The sequence below is a fragment of the Catharus ustulatus genome, chromosome 3 (genome assembly GCF_009819885.2).
Source record: "Catharus ustulatus isolate bCatUst1 chromosome 3, bCatUst1.pri.v2, whole genome shotgun sequence".
Lineage (NCBI taxonomy): Eukaryota > Metazoa > Chordata > Aves > Passeriformes > Turdidae > Catharus > Catharus ustulatus.
Window position 1 is genome coordinate 38,422,541 of NC_046223.1, and position 24,936 is coordinate 38,447,476.

Consider the following 24,936-nt stretch of genomic DNA (forward strand, 5'->3'; position numbering starts at 1 on the left):
TGTCATGTCAAGGAACAGCAGAATTCTAGTTCTGTAAAAGTATAAAAATATTAAGGCACTTACAAAATTGTCTTTAAATTTGAAGCCACTAAAAATTTGAAGTTATAGTTACAGTAATTTCACTACTATAAGGCGCACCCTTTTGACTAAAATTTTTTCCCGAACCCGGAAGTGCGCCTTATAGTCTGGTGCGCCTTATATGATGGACAAATTTCGGAAATTTGCAAACCCGGAAGTGAGAGCTGCTAGCCGCGGGGGAAGCCGGCAGAGCGATGGCTGCCCAGTGGAGGCGGGGTGGAGCCCCGGCAGCAATGCCCCAGCCCGTGGAGGCAGGGCGGAGCCCCAGCAGGCATAGTCCGGCCCCATGCAGGTGGGGCGGAGCGGCGGCGGGCATGCCCCGGCACCACCAGGCACAGGCAGTCCCGGGGGCCAATGGCTGCCGGGTTGAGGCAGGGCCTCGGCCAGCAACCGTGTGGGGGGAGCTGGGGGCGGAGCCTCGCTGCAAAAAAAAGTGCACCCTATAGTCTGGTGCGCCTTATCTGATCTACAAAGTTGCGAAATGTGCCAGCTCCCGGGGTGGGTGCGCCTTATAGTCCGGTGCACCTTATGGTCGTGAAATTACTGTACACAGTAAAAAGAAGATTCCTTTCTGTATGTAAATTTTTCATATTAACAGGAAACCAACTATTTTTCTATCAAAGCAAGTGCCAATTAAGTGATTAGTATAAATTTTTTCCCAGAAGTTTTCATACAAATCAACAAGCAATGTAGTGACTGGCATGCTGTGTAAATCTTAAATCTTCCCAGGGAAGAAGAGAACATTTTTCTTTTTTTTTTGTCCTCTCATCAGTGATCTGTTAGTTTTTTTGCTGTTTTGTATTATTTAACTGGAGAATTTTTTGTATTCATATAGGTAATTGTATTACATCAAAATGATTACAACTACTATTTCCTTGACAAACTGGAATGAAAGTTACTTTTTAAACATCTCATAAAGTTACCTTTTGCATCTCATCTGATATTGTAGATTTTATTTTAAAATATGGCAGTTGCACAGTATTTGGCTGTCTCTCTTCTTCCATTACTTCAGGGAACTGTCAACTTACAGAGGAAAAATTAAATCCTTGATGTTATTCAAGTATGTTTTTATTCTGCATCAGAATTTGTTGTGAGCAGTCCTCTTATTTCCAAAGCATCTTTAATTATGGCTTCCTGTATCATGGGGGAGAATATGCTCTCCTTTTGTTGTGATAGAAACCTACTATTATTTATCCCTTGGAGTAGTGCATCCAAAACATCTTCTGTTACACTCTTGAACAGGTCTTATTCTGTGTGTTTGTGCTGTGCTGGATGTCCAGACCAGAAGTCTCATGGTGCTTCTGTGGTCAGTTTTACATTATGCATTCCTTCTGTGGGCTGAACTGACATACACCCAAACAGAAGTGAGACTTATTCCTGTTCTGTTGCAGTCCTTCCTATGACTGGATGAGAAGAGTTACACAGAGGAAGAAAATTTCCAAGAAAGGAAAAGCCTGCCTGCTGTTTGACCATCTGGAGCCCATTGAACTAGCTGAACATCTCACTTTTCTGGAACATAAATCTTTCAGGAGAATTTCTGTAAGAAGCTCACAACTTTGTCACTTGCAATTAGGAACCTGTCTTTAAAGAGTGTTCACATGGTTTCACATTTATGACTTTTTTCTCAATGTTTCAGTGTAGTGAATCCTTATACTCTCTCATATGATACTCATAGCCATGCACTTCCTTTGACCTTTTTGTGCCTGATGGTTTTTGACACTGAGAGAAATTCAGGCACAGTTGCTTCTTTTCACAGAGGATTGGACAAGGACAAGAGGCAAAAGTGGATGAAAACTAAGTTGAAGCTTAAACAAAACAAATGAGTAAGACAAATGCCAAAAGAAATGCAGATTTCTACTGGCAAATATCCATATGCAAGGGTCCCCGTGATGTTACTGTATCAGGTGGCAAATGGAAGCAGTAAGTTTTCAAGATGACAAATGAAGACTTTTTTTAAAGTGTTTAGGAGAATGAGAGAAATCAAACTCCCAAACTAAGAAGAATGTATGGGTTTGTTTGTTTCAAGGGAGGAAGGAAAAAGAGATCAATGAGGACCTGAGACCAGTCTAAATAGAATCACTTTTGATGTTGCTTAATAATGTTCAAAGGTTAATTACTCTAGACTTCAAATCATAGGAAAACACCCAACTGTGATCTGTGTAATGCTAACCTCAAAGAAGGAGGGAAGGACAAGAAAAAAGGCATGAATTTCTATTTAGATTTAAGATGCACTTAAATTCCTCTGGGGGGATTCCAGAAAGAAAACTCAAACATGCCATGAATTTTCTTTTTTTTTTCCTTGCTGTTTCTGTCTTGTCTGTTAATTCTTCTACGTTAATTATTCTTAATTCTTGAATTTTGCTATCACAGATGATTCTCTGCAACCAGTGAGAGTTAATTAATCTTGTACTATTTGTTCTCTCAAAGATGTGTAGTTGTAGAATATGATTAGTCTGAATGCTGTCTTTGACTTTACCTGTTTAAAAAAATGGGGAAGAAGGAAGGGCCATGTTAACTATAACAAGAAAATTTTTAATTATCTGATCACTGAAATACTGTTTATCTGCAGCTAGGAGACAAGCTTCTATTGTGTTAGAGTATATGCCCTCATATGTTTTTCTAGCAGGCTGGTTTTGATCAGCTAAACCCATATTGTCTGGCATCGCTAGCAACTCCCTACACAAGCTAAAATTATGTCATAAGTTACTGAAAGCCTCCCTTTAAGGGACAGCTGAAAACTGTTTTTCAAACATTTAGGGAAATTTAATTTTTTGGATCCTATAAAGTACTATGGCTTGAAGGTGTCAAATATAACTACGCAGAATAAAATGTGTGGAGTAAATTACAGGAAAGATAGAAGTGGCAATCGCACTCATCTTGCAGGCTTCTGTATTCCTGACACACAAACAAGTTGGAAGTTAACATTTAAGGAAAAGCCACACCAAAACAACAGCATAAAGATTTTAAGGAAGAGCTGTTGTGCAGCAGGGTCTGCTGACCCTGAGTCATGGTCACTTTCTTAAAAAGAGGAGCTTTAAAAAGAAGAGTATCAAAGTTTCAATTTGATGATCCAGTTTGTCCACTCTTCTACTGAAAGTGCCTTTTCTCTGTTAGTTCACAGACTACCAAAGCTATGTGATCCATGGCTGCTTGGAGAACAACCCTACTTTGGAGAGATCTATTGCTTTATTTAATGGTATCTCTAAATGGGTCCAGCTCATGGTTCTCAGCAAACCAACACCGCAGCAAAGAGCAGAAGTAATCACAAAGTTTATCAATGTTGCACAGGTAAGTCTTGCAGATGAGTCTTTTTCTTCCAGTACAAAGCAGAAATATAAATGGAGATTACAGTAAACAAATTAGCTGATGCTGTTCATGTTATTTCCTCAGTGAATAGCCTGTTCAACATCACTGGAGGTTATCTGTTTAGGTGTGGTGTGCCTGCACTTTTTAACTAGCAGACATGACTTCATAATAGTTTTTCTTCGTTGTATTCCAGTTGGCAATTGTCACTATTGTGTGTTTCTTCTGGAGCTGAGCTAATTAAAAAATGAAATGCTGAACCATTCTGTTATGTGCCTTGGCTTCATGATTTCTGCTTTAGCCATGATGGGTTGTCTCCTTTTACCTGTTGTGTGTGACACTGAGCAGCTACTACTTGTATTTCATTAATTTTTAATTATGCATGATTTATCTCTCCTGCAGAAACTCCTTCACCTCCAGAACTTCAACACCCTGATGGCAGTTGTGGGAGGTCTAAGCCACAGCTCTATTTCTCGCCTGAAAGAGACTCATTCTCATCTGTCCTCAGAAGTCACAAAGGTATGATGGACTCCAGAATATAGACATATTGAGGTGAATATCACCTCTTTGAGGTCTGATGGGTTCTGCAGTGCAGGTGTCTCACCAGCACAGTATTTGGACCGTGGCAGAGCATCCTGAAAGGCACTTGGTTGCATTCCTCTCAATGGAGCAGGATGAGCTCAGAGAAATCCTCTGGTTGATTGCCTGTGCCAGAGTGGAAATAACACTGTGGACACCCTGACAAGAGTTGTGCTCATTTAAAGATTAAGGAAATGCAATGAATGCTTTCACAGAGACTTGCTTCTCTGGCTATTTGTAGGACTGGAACGAAATGACTGAGCTGGTCTCTTCCAATGGAAACTACTGCAACTACCGCAAGGCTTTTGCTGACTGTGTTGGCTTCAAAATTCCTATTTTAGGAGTCCATTTGAAAGACTTGATTGCTGTCCATGTCATTTTTCCTGATTGGATAGATGAGAACAAAGTTAACATAGTGAAAATGCAGCAGCTTTCCATCACCTTGAGTGAACTGGTTTCTCTGCAAACTGCTTCTCATCATTTAGAGCCTAATTTGGATTTAATTAACCTGCTAACCGTAAGTACTTAACATGTTTCAATTCACTGCTGTGATTCAAATGTTGAGTGTCAGTAGGAATACTCATATCTATAAAGTCAAGTGCATATTGTTATCTTGAAAAAGAGAAGGGAAAAATTACAAAACAGAAACAAATTCACATGAGGTGTTAAGAAAGAGTTTACTACAGTTGTATGTGATGGCTGGAAACAGCAAGAGGATTGTTATAAATTACCTCTTGCAAGAATGACAGAGGGAGGGCTGTATTTATATTAGGAGAAGTGAAAACTTGGTTCTTAGAGTTCTTGGACTACTTAGAATGGAGGCTTATGTCCCTCTGGAACAATTGGGTAACATGCTGGCATCAACACACAAGAGAAACTCCAGCTTGAGCATCATTCCAGTTTTGCTCCCCTGTGCTTTCCATGTGACAAAGTACACTTCCTATCCAGTAAATAAAAATGTGATGGATTTATACTGGGACTGATCAGGTACAGCACTAAGGAAGCTGACAAATATGAGCCTGAGCTTGGAGAAACAAAGCTTGTGTGCATATACCTCTGGCTTCATTGTAGTAAGTACAGGGCAAGTTTGGGGAAATTGGAAAACTTCAGTTGTGCCTTGTGTGGAACAATCTGGGAACAAGTCTTAATCCTGATTAGTGGGACAGAAAAAGCAGGCACCAGATGTTGACCCCTGCAACAATCCTTTAACTTAAATTTTGAACCATCAAGGCAGATATTTATTATCGTGTTTTGATTTTGTAGGGACTGAGAGCTGCTTTCTTGTGACACTCTTTCCCTTCCTGGTCATTTCTTACAAGCTTGGCTTTGAATAGGGGGAAGTGAAACCTCAGGCTTTAGGGAACTGAGCAATAAAAAAGTGAGTCCAAAAGGGTAGAAATTAGACAATGTGAAGTGAGAGATGGAAGCTGAACTGCTGCTACCACTTTCATTAGAGGTTCTCTCTTATTGGTGACAGCTGTCAGTTTTCCAAAAGGAGCAGAAAGCTAAAGATTTTTTAAAGACCTTTCAGGTCTTTGTATAGTCAGCATTGTATCAGCATAAGCTCACAAAGGGTATCTGTTTTTCAATTTTTGAAAAATATTTTCCTTGTTTTCTTTGTTTTCAGCAAAATGACAGATTTTATTTGTATTTTTGTATTTCTTTCAGTGTACTCCATATACTAGAAGTAATTGAATACATGATGGGTACTTTCTCACTTATGATATCCTGATGCATTCATTCATAATATAACTGCTGACTTTGTTCCAGTTGAGCCAATCTGATTGTAAAAAATGAAAAATGTTGATTCCAGACCTGATCAAGTGTTATAAATAATGTAGACAGGTGTAGGTAGCCTAAAACCTTTCCAGGGTAATTCTATCTTCACATCAGTCATTGTAAGTGTGGATCAAGCACATTTGTGTGGGAGTGTTGATTTAAAATGGTGACTTCTGGAAAGGGAAAAACCAACAAATTTCTATGAAAGGTTCCTGGACCAGAATTTTGATGCATACCATGATATGAATATTCTCGTTTTGTTTCCTGTATATAGATTTTGTCCTTATTTGTGTATGTGAATACAATACTTTTTTTTTTTTTTTTACACTAGTCTCTTAAATAGGTAATAACGGATTAATATTGTAGATTAAATGTTTCTGTCTATATTTTTGTTGAAAACAAAGTTTTTAATTATTGGCTGGATTCAGAGAAAGAGGAGAAGAAAAGGGTTGCAACCCAAGGCTGACCAGAACTGACAACTAAAAACAAATGACCTTGCTCTGTGCAAGTGGTCTTTTAGCAGATTTAGCCTCCCCTGCTGCCTACATCATCTTCAGTTTTCAGAGCATGAGGAATTAAACAGTCCTTTTATTGCTGGGTCTTATCTCTCTAATGTCAACTGTAAAAAGATTTTCCATCTTTACCTTATTAGAGAAACTCTCTTCCAAATCCAGTAAATGAACATAAATGTGTAAAATGCTATTCAGTTTTGTGTAAACCAGCTGACCCAACTGTTTCTTCCCTTCTGCTGTTTTCCCACTGAGCAGCTTCTATCTGGGCAAGCTTTTAGTCAGTCTCTTGTCCTGATAAGCAGTGTGTAAATCTCCTGGCTTCCTTCCCCTGCAGTGCTGCCTTTTACACCACACTTATCAAGTGCTGGCCTGTGCTTGCTAGACAGGTCAGTCACTGGGTTCTGGCTTGCTAGTCCAACAATCTGCACAAAAAGATAAAACTGGCATCTCAGGGACATGTGGGAATATGGCCTGGTTTTCCTTTTCCTCGGTGGTAGATTCCTATTTGCTCTAAGGGAGATGATTCAAGTAGCTTGGAAATGATGTTTGGGGAGACTGATGAGAGCTATGAAGTGAGAACTTGGGTTAAACCCTTGGGTGAGAGCTGGGTAGTAAACTTCAGGCCAATTGCTCAAGGTGCTTGCAGACATTTTAAAGATGTCATTTTGAGTATAGACCAAAAGGTTTCATGGGGAACAGGAGGACTTTTGCTTTCAGTGGTAGCTGCTGAATGGTCAACAGTTTGGGAAGTTGATCTTCTCATGCCTTAAATGTCTGCACACAAACTTAGAAGTCTGCTTTCTCCCCCATCCCTACACCCCTCCATCTCACCTCATCTTTTTATAGCATAAAAAGCCAGCTTCTAGCTCACAGAATTCTAGCTTTGAACAAGCAGCTGAAAGAAGCCAGCATTTTGCATGGAAGTTAGCATGTCCCCAAGAAGGGAAAGGTTTGCTGTATGGACAGCAGGGACACATGCCAAGTTTACTGGCACAGGAGACTGCAAAAGCTGAGGGGATGCAAGTCCTGCCTTGTGTTGTGTAAATGAGTCTGAGTTACAGGGGCAAGCAAAGTAAATGTTTTACAATTCAGCTGCCACTGAACCAGAGTATGTTACATGAAGATGGACTCACTTCTTAGTGCATGATTGCTCTTAGTCTGTGATTATTTCTCTTTTCCTGACCACACTTGCTCTTCCTTCACCAAACCTACTCAGTTCTGTACCACTCCCTGGAATCCAAAAAACAGTGAAAGAGGACCTAAACAAAAGCTTGGCAATGCAGCAGAGAGGAAAAGCAGCTTTAATGACAGTTTTACCATTAGAAAACTTATACTTGTTAAGGATGCTTAAGGGACAACCTTACCTGCTGCCCAGTATTGCCACACTGGTTTGTTTTTTTGTCACAATGTGGATAAAAACCTGTGGGTACATATTTCATCACTTTCTGTGGATTAGAAGTGGATCTCAGTTTCTCAGCTAGACCACAGTGTATTTATATGTATGAACTGTATTAAAACTTACTTGGTGCCACCATTTTTCCCTCACTATTTTTATGTCTCAGTATCTATTTATCTAACCTGTTCTGAGACTATATGCAAATGACTGGAAAGTCCCAATTATTTGTACAGTCTAGTGAAGAGAATAAGAACTACCTAAACAATCAAACTGAAAGTCACCCTCCCCAACTTGTGTTCAGTAAGTTCCACTAAAAAAAAAAAAAGTCATGCGCTTCTGATCACTCCCCTCTCAATGCCCCTCCAAATTGCTCAGAAAAAAAATTGGACAGCAATGATGGTCAAAGTAGAATAGAAACTGCCTCTCGCTGCAAAGCTTATTCTAGGAAAACTCTTACTATACTTTATTTGTCAGAGCAAAACTGTAAATAAAATGTAAAATGAATGCTTACATAACTGCATAGCCATCATGCTTGTAATTTTTGTGCTAATGTACAAAACAACTAGACAACACCTTGTCTACTGCATGCTTACCCATTGTGCCTAATGAAGTTATAACCAGTGCTTAAGATAAGGTCACATAATTCCGGTAGAGAGAGAGAGAGACAAGTTTGCTCAATAAATGCTGATACGTTTCCACACCCAAACCCACACCCAGTTCATCTGGCCTGCTGAGAAAACTGTGCTCTTTCACAGGAGCCAGACAACGCCTTTTGAACTACCAACTCTGCTCTCACTCCCAGTCTGACCTGGTAACAACATGTGCTCCAACCAAGGGCTGCTTATTTGGTGCCACCAAGGAACCTCAGGAAACAGTCACTGAACATCTCACCATATAAACAATATTTATTACAGCACTTACTGGTTCTATTTTGTCTTTAGGACAGGCTCTTACCTAAACCTGTGCCAGCAGCATACTGGCTGGGTACAGGAACCTAGAGGATGCACAGCCTCCCTTTCACTGTGCCTTTAATTACAAGGTGCAAGATCAGCAGTGTTTCAGCTAGACAAAATTAATAATGTGATCTCCAGACTTCTATAAAGCTATGTGTTTGTTTTGGGAGCCTATCTTGGGAAAGGGCACAACTCGTGTCTTACTCATGGCACAAAATTGTACCTAAAAGCCGGTGGTCCCTAGAGGAGTTCTGCAGTAGGTGTCACTGGTCCTGCTACTCGCTTGGCACTCCAGATTCTCTAAAAATAACCTTCTGTCACAGTCATTTAGTCAGTAGTAATTCTATCTGTCTGCTTGGGAACATCCTTTTAACTCAATCTTAGTTTCCCTGCGGGTCTGCAAGGTGGATGATGACTTCAAATTGTGTCAGTTCTTCAAAACCAGGTAATGCAGGGACAGGATCACAGGAAACATGAAATGTTTGTTTCCTCTCATTGAAAAACATTAGCTACAGTGTTGATTAGCTTTGTCCTTTATCACTGCAAAAGAGGAGGAATTTACTGTGCTGATCAGTGCAAGATCCCAGATGCCAAAGTAAAAACAGATTCATCCTACTTTAAGCATATTTATGTACCTTCTTTTTTTTTTTTCCAATAAATCCTCTAGGGAAAAGAAATGAGAACATGATAGAAAATTCTTTCACTTATTTGGAAACACCTGGGAGCCAACTTGCTTTACTTGCTGAGAGGTGACCAGGAGCAGGCTGAGCTGGGCTAAACTGGGACTGCTCTCACTGGAGTATTTTTCTGCACTGCATGTGCCACCCCATGTGCCTGACTGAGCAGCGTGTGCTTCACCAGCCTGGGTTGTGCTCACTGTGGAAATCTGCTTTCCCAGCAGCTGCACGTGGTTTTGGCAGGTCTCCTGAGCTCAGAGTAGCAAAACATTGTGTTTACCTTCAGTGGGAGGTATATCTCAGCTTACAAACCAGTCTAGTAAATATTACTGTTTTCCATTCTTTCTTACATATAGCTGTCCCTGGACCTCTACCACACTGAGGATGACATCTACAAGCTCTCGCTGGTGCTGGAGCCAAGGAACTCCAAATCTGTACGTCATCTTTTACTGCATTTTGACATATTGCTTATTTGTCTGCATGCAGTTGATTAAATTTTTTAATGACAGTTAATGTGTTTCCTTATTGATAGGCACATAAAAGCTTTTTAGTGTTATACTTGTGTAGAAAACACAAGCACTATTTATAGCTTTTAATGTATATTGGGAGAAATAAATAGTGGAACATGCCAGGCTTCGCTGTCAATTACTTTTCAACAAAACCTCTGCAAGTCCTGGAAAATAAAATTCTGCTTTAGATATATATCCTTTTTAAGTTTGTACCAATTATTTATTGTGTGACCCTCAGCTGATTTCTGGCTGCTGGTCCCGTTACATAAAACAACACTGCGTTAAAATGTTTGTTTAAGGCAAGGCAAATAATTGCCATAGTATTTTAAAGCTGTTTGCTTAGGTATAATTGGCTGCATCTTGGGGCTCTCAAGCATTGTTTGAACAGATGAGAATAGATATTAGTCTTTGTTTGTTTATGGGCAACTAAAGATAATGCTGCATTCATGCATTTTTCTTTATTTTTGGAAGTCAAAGGATACAGATAAATCTCATAATTAATAGCTGAATTTCTCTTCAAGGATTAATCTTTCTTCTGCTGCCAAAGGTTGGGGACTCTGCTTTCCTCTGAGCATCTCTTCAGTGTATTAACATTTTTACTCCCTTTCATATCCATCCTGTGATGCTCTCAGGCTGAGCCCTCTCAAGTCTGACAGCAGCAGAAGAGTGTGGCTGGAAATGCTTTGCAGGGGGTCAGAGCAGGGTCCGGGGGTCTGAGATGATGCTTTTTAAAGTTTTGAAGCATTCTTAAAAGCAAGTAAGGAAGCAGAACCCTTTAATTTCCAAGTATAAGACTTCTCTGGGCTTTAAAATTGTTGATCACCCTTGGAGACCAGTTTGAGGACTCTCTGTGTGTGCTCCCTGTGATGCATTATAAGCTATGATAAGGAAACTAATGAGTATTTCCAGAGTTAACACTAGCTCAGTCTGAACATTTGAAATTTCATTACTGAGTCTCCAGTCCCTGCTGGATACAATTTGACCACAACAGTTGCTGTTTATTTCGGTCATTCTGGGTCCCTCATGCTCTCATTACTGCCAGCAAAGTTGAAATGTTACAGCTCTATGCTGTGGAATGGACTGCTACTGTAAAGGAAGAAAATTATCACACTGCTACTTTGATCTCCAGCCCGAGCTTTAAGCAGGACAAAAGCGATATAAACAGTGCTGTGAACTTTAAGAGTGCCTAGCAGTTGTGTGAGACTTCTGCATAAGGATCAATGAATAACCAGTGACATTGAGCTGTTGCAGCACCCTGATGAGTAAAAAGCTGCAGCTGAATCGACAGAAGCCGGACTATTTGAAGCTTGGTTCTCTTTGATGGAGTGCCAAAGCACACAGGCTCTATTGGAGGGGAAAGAATTTGTAGGGCTTTTGTACGTGGAAAAATTTGTCAAAGGCAACGTGACAGCATAGCTATGTCATTCCAACTGCTCCTGGATTTATTGTTATATGGGTGCCACTCCCATGCAGGTGCACTGTGGAGGAAATGCCTCACGCTGCTGCTATCATTTTTGAGGCAAAAGTGGAGCTGATCTCTTAGCATATGAGTCTGCTGTCAATAGGGACTTGAGCAAGACTTTCTTTCTGCTAAAACTGGGAGGAGAATCTTCAGTCAGTATAGCAGACTAAAAAAACACTGAGGAACAGCCACAAGCTGTAGTAGAGCACCTCCTTGTCAGTGTCCTGCTTTTCCACACCCATTAGTGAACTTCTTGTTGGGACTTTTTACTAATACAACTATTATCTAGAGGACAACTCTGCCTGCTACAATTATGCCACTAATGATGCACTTAGGTGATTGGTTTTGGTTTTCAGTAGAATTCATTTCAATGTCAAAATACATTGCAAATGTATGCATGTTTGCAAACATCTGAAAATGCTTTCTCAATCTACAGTACCATCGTCCCTGTGCTGGTAAAATAAATGGGAGATACAGTCTGAATCATACACTGCAAGACCAGATACAGTGTTTTGGAACATTTAATAAATTCAGCTTGGTAGTCTCTGGACAACCAGTTAGTACTTTTCCTCATAGGATGCATTTCAAATGCATAAATAAAATCATGGTTGTTCATTTGAGTCTATGAGTACAACAGAAGGAACAAATATTTCCCTTTGGCTAGTGGTCAGTAACATGAGGATTTCATTGCAACTTGTCAAAAAACTATAGAAATTGAATGAGACTTCAAATTAAATAGCCCAGAAGGAAGAGGAAGACTCCTGTGGATTCAGTCTCTTTCTGCCACTGTGCACTCAGACCAGCAGATGTTAGAAGCTTGTGAGGTCTTGGTAGTTTAGCATCACATTGACACTTTTAATATGGATGCTTGGAGTGAGTGCTTTTGCAGATAGAGCTGGATGTCCAAGTTCACTGTACTTCTTATGGAAATTGAATTTTGTTGATACAGGGGTGTTTTCCTCCCAAACTTATTTGTGCACATTTTTATGGGTCAGAATCTGTTAAGGCATTGATAAAAGCTGTTCTAACATTTGGAAAAGGAAAAACCAAATTAATAAAGCAACCCACTTTTTTTTTCCTTTTTCTCTTTTCCAACCAAACACAGTAAAATACGGACTGTGACTATTTCTCATCTGGATGTCAAAGTCTATAACATCATTGTTATACACAATGATACGTGTAACATTTTTATATATCTTAATTGTCTCCCTTTCAAGTCACACCAATTCAGAACGAGACAAACGAGATTCTTTGCTCATCAGCTAACACAGGGGCCTTCTGAGACTGTGGATCCTCTTCCTTCTTGTCCAAAACACACTGAAACTCTTCTGCTTGACATTGCTTCACCTTCTAGATGTCCAGTGTAAGATGCAGGGAAAGGCCAGTTTGTCTTGCAGTGTTCTTCAGGCTAGCTGGTTGTTTTTGAATCCTTACCTGAAAATGTGTTCAGGATTGTCCTATGTCTTCTGCTTGAAGAATCTGAGCTGCATTCCAGAGCTACTCCCAAAGCACTGGAATGGTGTGGAGGGAGACAGGCTGTGAGTTCTGTGCATCCAGTGAGCTGTCAGCTACTGTTTTGTCAAGACCAAGAAATTTTAAAAATAAAATAGTCTGGCTAGTGTTATCTGCAGAGCAAGTCAAAGGTTAGAGCCTCTCTACTCAAGCTGCCTAGATGAATCAAGCTGTGCATCCTTGCACATCTCAGCTGGAAACCAGAAGGATTGCTGAGGACAATTCTGCTCCTCCTTCTGCATCCCGCTGTCTTGCTGGAACATGAACTTATCCCGGTTGTGGCAGTCCCTCATGTGGCTTCTGGGCATGGTCCCTCCAGTGGGGAGTTGGGGACAGACTGTGGTGATCTCCTCAGAGGTTTTACTGAGGAATAAAACAGGTTTCTGGGCTTACCTGTTTCTGATGTCCACTGTGTTTAAAAGCCCTACAAACCCTCCTTCCTTCCCTCTTCCTTCAAGTGTCATTGCTGTTGAACCCTCTGGAGATGTCAGTGAGGAAAGACTGCTTGGGTATGCTGCTGAGTGGTGGCAGTGTAGCTGCAAAGTGCCACAGAGAGCCCAACTGAAGCTGTTAGTGAAGACAAGTAGCCCTTTTAAACCTTGCCTGATGTTTTGCTGAGCGCATTTTTGCAGCGCAAGTTCTCCAGCAGCTTGTGGTGTAGCTCTGGCATTTTGAGCTACTTTTAATGGGAAATTCAACTTCTTAATTCAAATTTGAAAATCCTTGTGTTCTGATCCATCTCTCAGCAACCTACCTCCCCGACCACCCCCAACAAGCCAGTAGTGCCACTGGAGTGGGCATCTGGAGTGGTACCTAAACCTGACCCTACAGTCATCAACAAGCACATCCGGAAGCTGGTGGATGTAAGTATTTGGAATATTGCATTGGTCTAAGACAGTGATAGATTTTATATTTTGTACATTATCATTTTCAAGCTTATATTGGGATTCTTAGAGTTGGGGTGAATTTCAGACACACCATAACAAATTTGAGCCATTACTGATGCGTTAAGAAATATTTATTTTATTCCTGCAATCGGCAATGGGATTAATAAATAGGTTTTTGTGTGCAAAGAGATTTTCACGAGCATCCAAAACCTGGCTACTGTTTAATAGGTTTGTCTAGCAAGTATAAATTCAGAGGGCAGAGTTTAGTTTTTGCAGCTCTAGACACACAGTTCACGTCTGGTAACAGCTGAAATGAGAGCAACTCAGAAACAACTTCCATGCATTAATAGGTCCAATGAACTTTTCTGGATACTCTATTTCTGGTTTTCAACTTGCTGTAATTTTACTGTCTAGAGCATGTTATGTATAGTAAAGATAGCATTGTATTGGTGTTACTTTAAAAATGCGGGCACAAGGTCACACACAATTAGAGCTGGGATCTTCTAGCTTCAGTTTAGAAGGTGATGTGTTGTGCTAGGTAATGTAAACAAAGCTAAATACGTCCTGATTTTTTTGAAGAGACTGAACCTTTTTTTCTGCTTTCTACAAATTAATAAGTAACTCTGGGAGGAACTATTAAATTCTGACTTTGTCTGTGTTAGAGATCACTAATTGGGGTTATGTTGTTAAGATAACCTAAAATTCTTCAGTTCTCTCATCCAGGCTTCAAATATATCTTGTAGTTTATTTTTTGTACATGCCCTTTTTTTTAAAAAAAATCATTTTTCTTCTAATGTGAGATGCCAGAAATGCACATGCTGTTCCTGAATTGCTTTTGTCAGTGCCATATGTGTTGATAAAAATGACTCCACATCCAAACCTCTCTTTAATAGCTTGTTAAACAGGAAGTCTGTCATAATTCCTGAATCTTTCCAGAATGTGCTGGGTGGGAGTTTATGTTTATTTCTATAGTTGAGGGAGTTGCAGTTCCCCATTCCACAATTTTGGCCTGGTTCAGGACATATGAGCTGGAGTTTGACAGAATTAAAACATGGTTTGGGGCTTTTATGGATACAGCTTAATAAAAGGCTCACACCACTCTGTACAGCTGTTTTCACTTTGCCAGTATTTGTTGTTTACTTGCTCCTTTGAGTTGTGCTTTTAGCCATTGTTTTTATTACAACAAGTGTTGAATACTACTTGGGTTTGTGTTTTGGTTCCTTCTTTACAATGTTTTTCGAGGTCTGCCAGTCATCAGTTAGTCATTTGATAGAAATGTGTTTCGTGAGGTTCTTGTTAAAACAAGGACAATTCAGATGCCTTTCAAGGGTCTCAGTATACTAATTTAATGTCTTTATCAAAAAAGTTCTAATCTAATGAAGGAGTTTGTACTTCACTATGTGCCTCTCAGATAGTTGGCTTTGACTCTCATGGTTTTCCCATCAGCATCACTCGTAGCTTTAACACCCCTTGCACATCTTGCAAACAGGAATACAGGATACAGTAACTCCTTAGCAGCTAAGGGGGGCACCCATCACTGTGTGTGACCTTTTAAATTTGATCCCATGTCTGTTTTCACTTAGTGGTGGGTTGATGGAAGAGAATGGTTGTGTTAGACACAAATTACTCATGATTGGGGTGTCAAAAATTAGTAAACAAGTCAGATTGAAACAGTACTGTGGCAGAGTAGAGGTGACTACCTAAAATAGAAATGAAGCCAAAACCATCTGGAATACTCATGGGAAAGCTGCTGTTGTTTTTGTTTTATTTCTTCTTTTTTTCATGATTAAAAAGTATACTTAATTAAGCAAAGGGGATATATCCTCACCTGGGGCAGACTTTTAGTGACGTTTCCAACAAAGAAGAAAAGTAAAGCAAGAATAATTATGTGTGAAGAGGTGTGGAGGACCATCACTAGATAAATGCTGATGACAAGTTTTCTTCAAAAATTAGCCACTTTTCCTGTAGAGTCCAATAATATGCGTATTGAAATACTAAACAAAAATAAAAAGAATGAAACAGATGCAACAGAGCATCTAAATAGCTGTACAGAACATTAGGTTGCATGTAATTATAATGTTGGAGAGGCTGGTATAGATTCAAGATAGGCTAGATAATAGTACAATAATTTTTTTATTCTTTTTTCCACAGTCTGTCTTTAGGAACTATGATCACGACCATGATGGTTATATATCTCAGGAAGACTTTGAAAGTATAGCTGCCAACTTCCCCTTCTTGGACTCTTTCTGTGTGCTGGACAAAGACCAGTAAGCTTGGAGATCTCTTTGTGGTGGTTTTTTTTTCCTCTTTTCCCCAATTTAAAAATTCAGAAAATACAAATATTGAAGAAACAGCATCTCCCAAGTTTCTTGTGTCTGACAAGATTACCAAAAGCCAAATTCCATTATCATTTAAATTCTTATACTCAGTTCTTTAAGTCCCAGGTTGAAGTCCTGCTTTACCTGGTACTTTAAAAATCGTTTAGGTAATAGCTTAATGACAAATTCCTACTGGGACTGAGTCAAAGCCCTGGAGTACCGTGAAACTACAGTAGCGATGCTCTATCCAGACCAGGCATCAGACTGATGAAGCAAATAAGTTCTGTACAGCACAGGGAAAATGAGTGCATGTAGCACAGGGAGTAACAGATATTCTAGAAGGTATATATGATGATGATTTCCATCCAGTTGGGCTTGATAATCCTTGTTGTCCAGAATCTGTCTGTGAAGGCTGGTGACCAGCTAGAGGCGTAACCACTTGCTCTGTGTGAGCAGTAAGTCAAGTTCCTTCATTTAGGGTCCTGATCTGTCCTCTCACAGCACTAACAGGTGAGATAACAAGGTTTGTGCTGTAAGGTCAGTGTTACTGTTTAAAGAAAGAAAAGAGCCACAAAGGCTTTAAGGGTTTTTTCCTTCCAGGATTGTTGCACCTTTTGCAAAGGATGTGCTTGTGTGCTGCATGCTTTCTGCAATGAGAAAATCCCAAATTTTTCAGTGCCATGATCAGTGACAGGTCTACTCTACTTTTTATTTCTCTTACAGAGATGGTCTTATAAGCAAAGAAGAAATGATGGCTTATTTTCTGAGAGCTAAATCACAATTTCAGTGTAAAATGGGACCAGGGTTTATTCATAACTTTCAGGAAATGACCTATCTTAAGCCAACTTTCTGCGAGCACTGTGCAGGATTTGTAAGTATGATTTTAATAATAGCATATCTTAAAAACAACTTTTTAGCCTTAATGTATATGGGGTGGAATTGGCTCCATACATTGCTGGAGTCTCTTGGCCAAATAATATCTCATGGCATTCAGAAGCAAAAAACATTTACTCATGTTGTAGCTGTGCTATCCAGTTTTGATTTAGCAGTTTCTGAAAACTGGCATTTGTAAGAATTTCTGTTGAGGGGAACAAAATTATGTTCGCTAAAGGATCTTAGAGACTATGTGAATAGTCTTACTTGGTTTATCTTAAGTTCTTTAATTTGGCTTGATTTCCCATGTAAACAAGCTCAGGGGAAAATAGATGTCTGGAGCAGAGGATGTAAATGAGGCAAAAGCTGTTCTTTCTCAGGAAATTGCACATGGCAACATAGAAATGTTCATAATTCTCTGAATGGCTGTAATAGCCCTGATTTTCTCTCTATTGAATTAACAGATCTTCTAATTTGGTAAAGAAATCAAAAGTGCTTCCAGCAGTTCTGTATTATAAGAATTTTTAAGAATTTATTAGTTGGGTTGTTTTTTTAATTTGCTTTTTCTGTCAGCCATAATCTACCAGATCTCACTTATTAGAGTGCTCTGTACATATCTGGGAAAGGATTGGTTTTGTGGACATTTGTGTTACTTGTAAACCAAGTTTTCCACTTCAACCCAAATAGAGTAAAGAATAAAGAATTACTATGGTATAGAAGTTGAAATCAAGTGTCCACATTTAGACAGCTAAAGCAGTAAGGGCAGAGGGCCACGTTGTCTGCTTGTGTGTGGGTCACACAACAGGCTGCAAACTCAGACCTTGTCCCTGCTCTCCAGAACAGATCTGCCTCTGCACTCATCGGTAATTTCATTCCATCATCTTTTAAACTGAGCAATATTTCTTCATGGTTGAAAGCAACAACAGCAGCACTGCAAAGCACTAAACCGTGCCTCCTTTCAGATCCTCTCTGGCCTTCCTGCTCTAGCCCATGCTCCCATTTTCCACTCACTTCTTTTGCAACGTGTCAGTTTTGTTCGGATGCTTGAAGCCCCTATCGCAACGGCTACCACTGATTAATGCCATGGGGAAGAAGGAATTCCACCTATTTCCGCTGGAGCTGCAAAAGCCCTGGCGGTGACATGGTCACTGCTGACGTAGGAGTGTGCTGGTGGGTCTCCAGCTGACAGCTCCAGCAGATCCATGGGGCAGGGACACTGGCCTGAGCCCATTGTTCCAGGCTGCCTTGGGAAGACGTCACTGTGTTCGTGACACTCAGTCCGTGTTTGGAAAGCTTCCACAGCAAAGCAAGGCCCAAGGACTGCCTGAAACATCCTCTCCTGCAGACATTTTTCTCCTGCATCAATTTTCTAATTGGCCATTGTTAGATTTTTCACGTCTCCCTGATTACATCCAGTGCAGGAGTACAAACGAGTAAGGGGTTGTACAGGAAATGGAAATAAGGTCATTTTTCCTGTCAGCTCACTGAAGTCATTGGCATTGTTCTGTGGATGAGTTGGACTGATAGGACAGGAACCAGCTACAAAATCTGCTGCATATTTGTTCTGCATTTCAGTGCTACTCATACACGGGTGGAAACCTAATTTCAACTGATGCACTGATTCACAGTCAAAATAATGTGCACTGACCATGCAGCAGGATGAATTGACATGACAGTGCAATGCACACAGTTATTAAAACGATACAAACTTTAAAGGTCAAGCTAAACCTAATGCCATTAAGCAGCCCAAAGTTGATACGCGCATGGCCAGTCACAGTTCCGTCCCAAAGCCTGAGTTGCAGCACGTGGCAGGTGGGTGACTGGCCGTCCTGCTAAGCTTTATAATCTGAATTTGCACAGATCCTCTTACCTTGGAGCTGGCTCAAGCCAGCTTTGCAGCAAAGCTGTGTCAGACACATGCAAGGTTTTAGGTCAGAATTCATGACATGACACTTCAGCTAAGCTTTCACTGCAGTGTGTAACCACAACAGTGCTGCCAAATTTGAGTGGGAGGCAGGTGCAGAGATAAGAAGGTGAGGAGAGAGGAGAGAGGTCTTCAGTGGGAACAGATTAGAGCTTAAACGAAATAAGTAACAATCCATGTCTCTTACAGTGATCCTGTCAAAGAGATCTGGGAAAATAGGTCATTGCTGCTCTTTCAAGAGGGGCTGGAGTGCTCCCCTGTCGCTGCCTGAGCACGGTAACTGCGTTCACTGTGCACATATATGGCATTAGCAGGGGAAGAGTAAGCCACAGGCCTTCTATGGACCCAGCTTCCACTATTGTCCTTTCTGTTCTTTTATTCTACCTTGTCTAATCTATTTTTGCTCTCTCCAGACCCTCATTTTTGCTTGCTATTTCTTTTGTGCAGTATGTGGGGTGGTTTTTTTTTTCACCCAGAATCTTTCCATTCTGTTTATTTCACACTTTGCTTTGTATCCTGAATGATCTTCATATCTTCCTTTTGAACCTTTCTTTAATGACCATATTCACCCCCTGCTGTCTGTGCATGGATACTTAAAAATCTGGTGAGGAGCCGCCTGCAATTTCAGTTGCTCACCCTCCCTGGTGAATGAGTTCAGCAAAAATAAGCGCCAGAGTCCCCAGGTTTTTTCCTTCTATGCTAGAGTCAGAAAAACTGCCCTTCACTGCTGCTCAAGAGTGGAAATGCTTGTTTTTATAATGCCATGGCTGTAGATACAACACTTCTGAGTACATAGAAAACAATTTGCTAGGGAGTTGGCCTGTTTCCAAGCAACCCTGCTCATGTGGCAGTGAAAGCTTCCCAAAAGTGGGACCACATACACTGGCTTCTGAGGGAGGGCAAAGATGGAATTTAATGGCCTTTCTGCCTGTTTCATTCTTCATCTGTTTGGGTTTTTTGGTTTAAGATGGAAAAGGCAGGTGTGCAAATCAGGCTGCAATGGATAGGTCTGCTGGGAACCAGTATGGGAACCAAGAACGTAGCTTTTATCCTCAGTGATGTTTTCTTCTGCTGTGTTTGAATGTTATGGGTTAGTGATGTATCTGGAGAATGGATGTACACAGGAAATTCTCCTGCAGATAACATTAAGGCAGCTTAGAAGCAGAACGTGCTCTGTTGTTGTCACTAAGGTTGATATGCTAGCACTTTTTAACCCACTCCTGGAAGCAAATGTCATCTGTGTCCCTCCTTCTCTGGTAGTCCCATTACTACAAGTAAGTAGCAGAAGTAAGGGAGAAGCCACACAAGTTTTATCACAATTAGAGGGGGAAGTCTGCATGACAGGAAGGGTGTTAAGAGCAGTTGTATCCTGTTTGTGCTTTTGTAGCCATTGGTACTTCCTCATTGTGACCTTGTTTTCCTTCCAGCTTTCTTTTCTAATTCCTTGACATTCTTTTGTCTTTCTTTGCAGCTCTGGGGTATAATCAAACAAGGCTACAAATGCAAAGGTAAATAAATACTACAAGGATTTTTTTTCAAACTATGGGTGGTGGGTTTTAGTACAAGTCAGTCAACTATACCTTTAACCTAAAATGGTATATGTTCAAACATATCTTGCATCTGCATTTGGTATTGTCCATAAGCAGTGACTGCTGGTACACTAAGTTTCACTGCATTAGAGAAAATACCACACAGTAGAATTGCAGAGATTCTGTGGGATAAAGATCCAAAGTGGCCCCTGCCTCCATGAGCTGTCATTTTCTACCAGTAAAGACCTCATAAATTGGAAAACCAAGTGTTCTTATCCTAACACTGAGACATCCTGAAATATATCCCTTGAGACTCAGGTCAGGAAAAAGTCTCCTGGCAACAGTTTGTCATGTACGTCCATATGCCTGTAGGCAATTTAACAGCGGCTGAGCCAGAAATAGAGAAATATTTAATTCCTAGGCTGCCCAGCTGATCCCATTGCACGATCTTCTTGAGACATTCAATTTATAAAAAATCCTAGAGCTCTTATATTCTTTGCCTTCATAGAATACTTAATTTCTTATGCAGTACTTGCACCATATTAAGCAGGTCAGACCAAAAAGGGCATTGTAGTGGTCCTCATTGGCTTTAAAATCCTGGACCTATTTATTTCTCAGGAAGCCAAACTTTGGCTGAAAGGCACTTGATTTTCATAGCTAGAGCTGTATCTCAGTTATTCACAGGGGAACATTCGCATTTGTACTCTTTTCCCTTAGTCTTACACAAAGTCCAAGGAGAAGAGCAAAGAATCGACAGTAATTTTTTTTTTTAGGATATAAAATGCTCCTCTCTCTCTCTAGCCACAAACCTGTATTCCTCAGAGTGGCTAAATCTGATGATGATGATTATTATTATTATTATTATTATTTGATAATTATTAATTTTTATTATCAGGTAATTCAGATATTCCTGATTACTGTCATCTTAGAAGCTTTGAAAGGGCTGGCAGGTTGCAATCTATAGTTTTACTGGTAGGATGAGGAAAGGAAGGTAAAGTTTTGTCACACCAGCCTATGAACTCAATCTGAGATCTGAAAGTTGAGCTTTTGTCCTGCATCACTGCCTGCAGCAGTGGCCCAAAGGAGACTGAGCAAATGTGGCTCTGTAAAGTCAAAGTTACAGGCAATGAAGCATGAAAGTAAGAGAGCAGAGCTGCTGGCTCAGGTCCTGCAGTAGTTAACAAGTGTGAGGGTGCCTGTCTTTAGTTGCAGCAGCTACCAGCTGCTGTGTGTTCCAGCATCACTGCAGTGTGACATCCATTAGGGATGAACTCTGAGCACAGAGCTGTCCTCCTCTGAACCTCTGACACAGCAGGGGGAGGGAGGGAGTTCCTCCTTTCAGGCCTGCTGCTTACCCCAGCCCTGTAAGTAATGAAATAAAAGCCAGACTGTGTAGTCTGCAAGTGATAGAAGCAGTGCTGCACTTCAAGACAGATCTTTAGTGTATCTGAGGGGCACTGAAAACCAGAGCTGGGCATGTACTGCTGCATTAGTCATAGGAACAAGGTGCTGGCAGAAACCAGAACTCTCACCCATCTCACCCAGCACTGTTGCCCTGAGCAGAGTCAGAAATGCAGCACCTTGCCAATGCTCACCTAGAACAAAATGCTGGGCTACAGAGCAGTAACAGAGAAACAAGTGAGATGGGAATTTTTAAACAATGGAAAAGAGTACAGAGGAGAGAGAGATTGTGTTTGGGGCACATGCTCCACCCTTCAGCCCTTTCTTGCATATAAGAGCCATACTCCAGCCAGCCTTCAGATTAATGTACCTAGTGATGATGTATCCACAGTGATTTAAATCCCAGCAGAGGCTTGGAGTGCAGGTACTCAAAAAGTCTTGTCTGGACAGATGATACACTTCCACAGAGCTAATTCATGTGCTAACATTGCTTACTGAGCTACTTAGACTAGTTTTAACCTACAGTAATCTACACTGACGTCCGGCAGTCCTTCCAGACAGTCAGGGTATGGATGCCCTGGTGTCTTCCAACCAAGTCTGTTTACTATAATGGGCCCTGCTGGGTCAAATAAAAGCCAGCCAAATAAATAACCTCCCCTCTTGGGAGGACTCATGCTGTAGAGCAGAGGTTTTATGTATGGCATACACAGGATCATGTCATTCCATATCTCTTCCTTGAGAATATTTTATGATTAAAGTATCATCTTCCCTCTTCTCTTCTCCTGCCATTTTTCTATTAATGGCTGTCATGGAAATGATCCATTTTTTTGTAATGCCCTTCATACCAAATTATCCATTTCTGTGACACCCTTCACACCTTCTGTCAAACTTTTTGTTTCTTCAAAGTCCCTTCTTAGTATCTGCCTTCTAACAGCCCTGAGGGATTACCAGACAGTTGTGGCTTTCCATTTGATGACTTGACAATTTCTTTCTTTACAGATTGCGGTGCCAACTGTCACAAGCAATGCAGGGACCTGCTTGTGCTGGCATGCAGAAAATTTTCCAGAGGAACTTCAGTAGGCAGCAACCATGGGTCTCTGCCTAGCAGTCCATCTCTGCCTCCAGGTGAGAGCAGTTTTCCTCCTGTTTTAAACCATTTCTGGAATCCTCTGGAATCTGTTGATGCTGCCATTTTTAATTTTTCCTTTGTATCAACACACAAAGCAGCGCCTGTCCTTTTCACTGCACTATGGCTTGTGTTCAGTCCTCAGATTACAACATCCTTTTCTCCAGTGATGGCCTTAGTGTCCAGTCTAAGGCTCACTGTCCTCCTCACTGGCCCCCCTGTCCCAGCTGAAAAGGAATGAAATTGTACTTCTCCTTTTTTGTCACTTAGGAGCAAGGAGACACAGGGCACAATTCTAGCACTGCCTTACCCCCTGAGCATGCAGATGGTGAGACAATAAGATCTGTGCACACAGTGTCAGAAACAGTGTCTAAGCAGCATATGGATATTGATAATTATAGCACTGCTTCATGTAAGGGTTACGTCCCCACCCTTCCCCAAGCATGTTACCTTTTTGTAAGAACCTTGAAGCAGAATACTTAAACAAAAGAATTCTACCCTCTCTTTCAGTCCAAGATGAAGTATTTGAATTTCCCAGTGTTGCTGCAGAACACCAGGACCTTGATGGCAGAGCTATCACCCTCGTCACTGGCTCTTCAAGGAAAATTTCCGTGCGGCTGCAGCGGGTGACCACCAGCCAAGCAACGCAGACAGAACCACTCTGGCATGAGCCAGGCTGGAATGATTCAGGTTCCCACACTTTCCCCAAAATGAAGTCCAAATTCCATGGAAAAGCTGGGAAGAACAAAGGCTTTGCAAAGTGGGAGAATGAAAAGCCCAGCATGCAGGCTGACCTAGAGCTAGAAGCCGAGGCCCCACAGGATATACAGGATCACAATGGAATAGAAACCCTCCCAGAAAGACAGGAATCTGAGGTGAGTTCCAGAGGAAGCCAAGACAGTTTAAAATCTGCTACAGTCTGAAGTCTCATGAGGTTATTTGACAGATTTCAGGATGCTTTTTCATTCAAATTTGTCATTGCTTCTTGCACAAGGATTGCTTTCAGAAGAATGCTAATCATCCATAGATCTCTGTTTTCTACACTGCAGTACACATTTACCATGACACTGTAACTGGCAGTTTGGGTTTTGGTGTCAGTATGAGCTTTTTAGGAGTTGGGTACTTTTCATTTTGAAAACCCATTAAAATAGCCTGGTGAGTATCTGGCCACCTTCTGTGCTGTTGTACCCTTGCACTGCACAGTTCAGGGCTCCATGATAGACCCACAACAATTACCATCCTGACAAATACAGGAGCCCAGGCCAGACAGGGTATTGATCTGATGTCTGTGGCTGTCATCCATAAAGTTTATATTTCCAAAGCCTCATACTTTTAATGACCATCTCTGCCAGCATGTAAATGCTTATTTTCTTTTGCTTACAGGATAGCTGATTGCTCCCCTGAAGCACAGAAAACTAAAGACGACAACTACAGCAAATGTTGATGGACTGTGACAGACCACATTTGGCCATAAGGAGTGTTCCCATACCTCATCCCTTTAAACCCAACCCTTGCCCTGTTTTCTTAGCTGAAAGGTGTTGCAAGGCACTATTTATTTTCTCACGAGTAAGCCACTTGGATGAACATTGCACAGCCACAGCAGAACGGATCTCTGCGCCCAGTGTTTTCTTTTGTATGACTTCTGTGGAAATTTCCTCTACATGCCAGTGAGGATAGATTTGGCCTTCTTTAAATGCACTGCATCATTTTGGTATGTCTGCCAGCAACAGCAATGGTGAGGACAGAAGCCAAGCATCCAAGTTTGTTCAGTAACACCCCTTTCCTGAGGCTTGTCATGATCATTTAAGGAAAAAAGTAGGTGTGCATGTTGATTAAATCTCAAACAAAAAAATCTCTCACAAAGTCCTCTATAGTGAAATTCATTGCACACCTGGGGTTCTGAATTTTGGCCATGTTTACATTGCTACAATGAACGTATTGGTGTTCAGCACAGTGATACCAGTTCCCAGACTGGAGCTCCTTCAAATAGGCAGCAGCTGGCTCAGACTGGAGGAATTCCAAGACACTATGTGTTTGGTTACACCCCAATGGAGAAGGCTCATCTTTGCCAGCACTGATTATGGTAACATTAGCACACAATAAACACTTTAGTTTTAA

The 24,936-nt window shown here is 40.9% G+C and overlaps 1 protein-coding gene across 4 annotated transcripts in view; it reads left to right on the forward strand.

Moving 5' to 3' along the window:
* Positions 1-24,936, forward strand: part of RASGRP3 (RAS guanyl releasing protein 3) — a 58,157-nt gene extending 33,221 nt beyond the window's left edge. For 3 of the 4 annotated variants that reach the window (XM_033055180.2, XM_033055182.2, XM_033055178.2), the window contains 12 exons: positions 1,470-1,617; positions 3,193-3,366; positions 3,784-3,900; positions 4,202-4,477; positions 9,634-9,711; positions 13,507-13,623; positions 15,799-15,914; positions 16,689-16,836; positions 20,234-20,270; positions 22,692-22,817; positions 23,329-23,693; positions 24,202-24,936. In XM_033055180.2, the coding sequence (XP_032911071.1) occupies positions 1,470-1,617; positions 3,193-3,366; positions 3,784-3,900; positions 4,202-4,477; positions 9,634-9,711; positions 13,507-13,623; positions 15,799-15,914; positions 16,689-16,836; positions 20,234-20,270; positions 22,692-22,817; positions 23,329-23,693; positions 24,202-24,210 (1,711 nt within the window). In that variant the 3' untranslated portion in view covers positions 24,211-24,936. The remainder of the gene's footprint in view (positions 1-1,469; positions 1,618-3,192; positions 3,367-3,783; positions 3,901-4,201; positions 4,478-9,633; positions 9,712-13,506; positions 13,624-15,798; positions 15,915-16,688; positions 16,837-20,233; positions 20,271-22,691; positions 22,818-23,328; positions 23,694-24,201) is intronic. The other variant, XM_033055181.2, reaches the window with a different exon arrangement.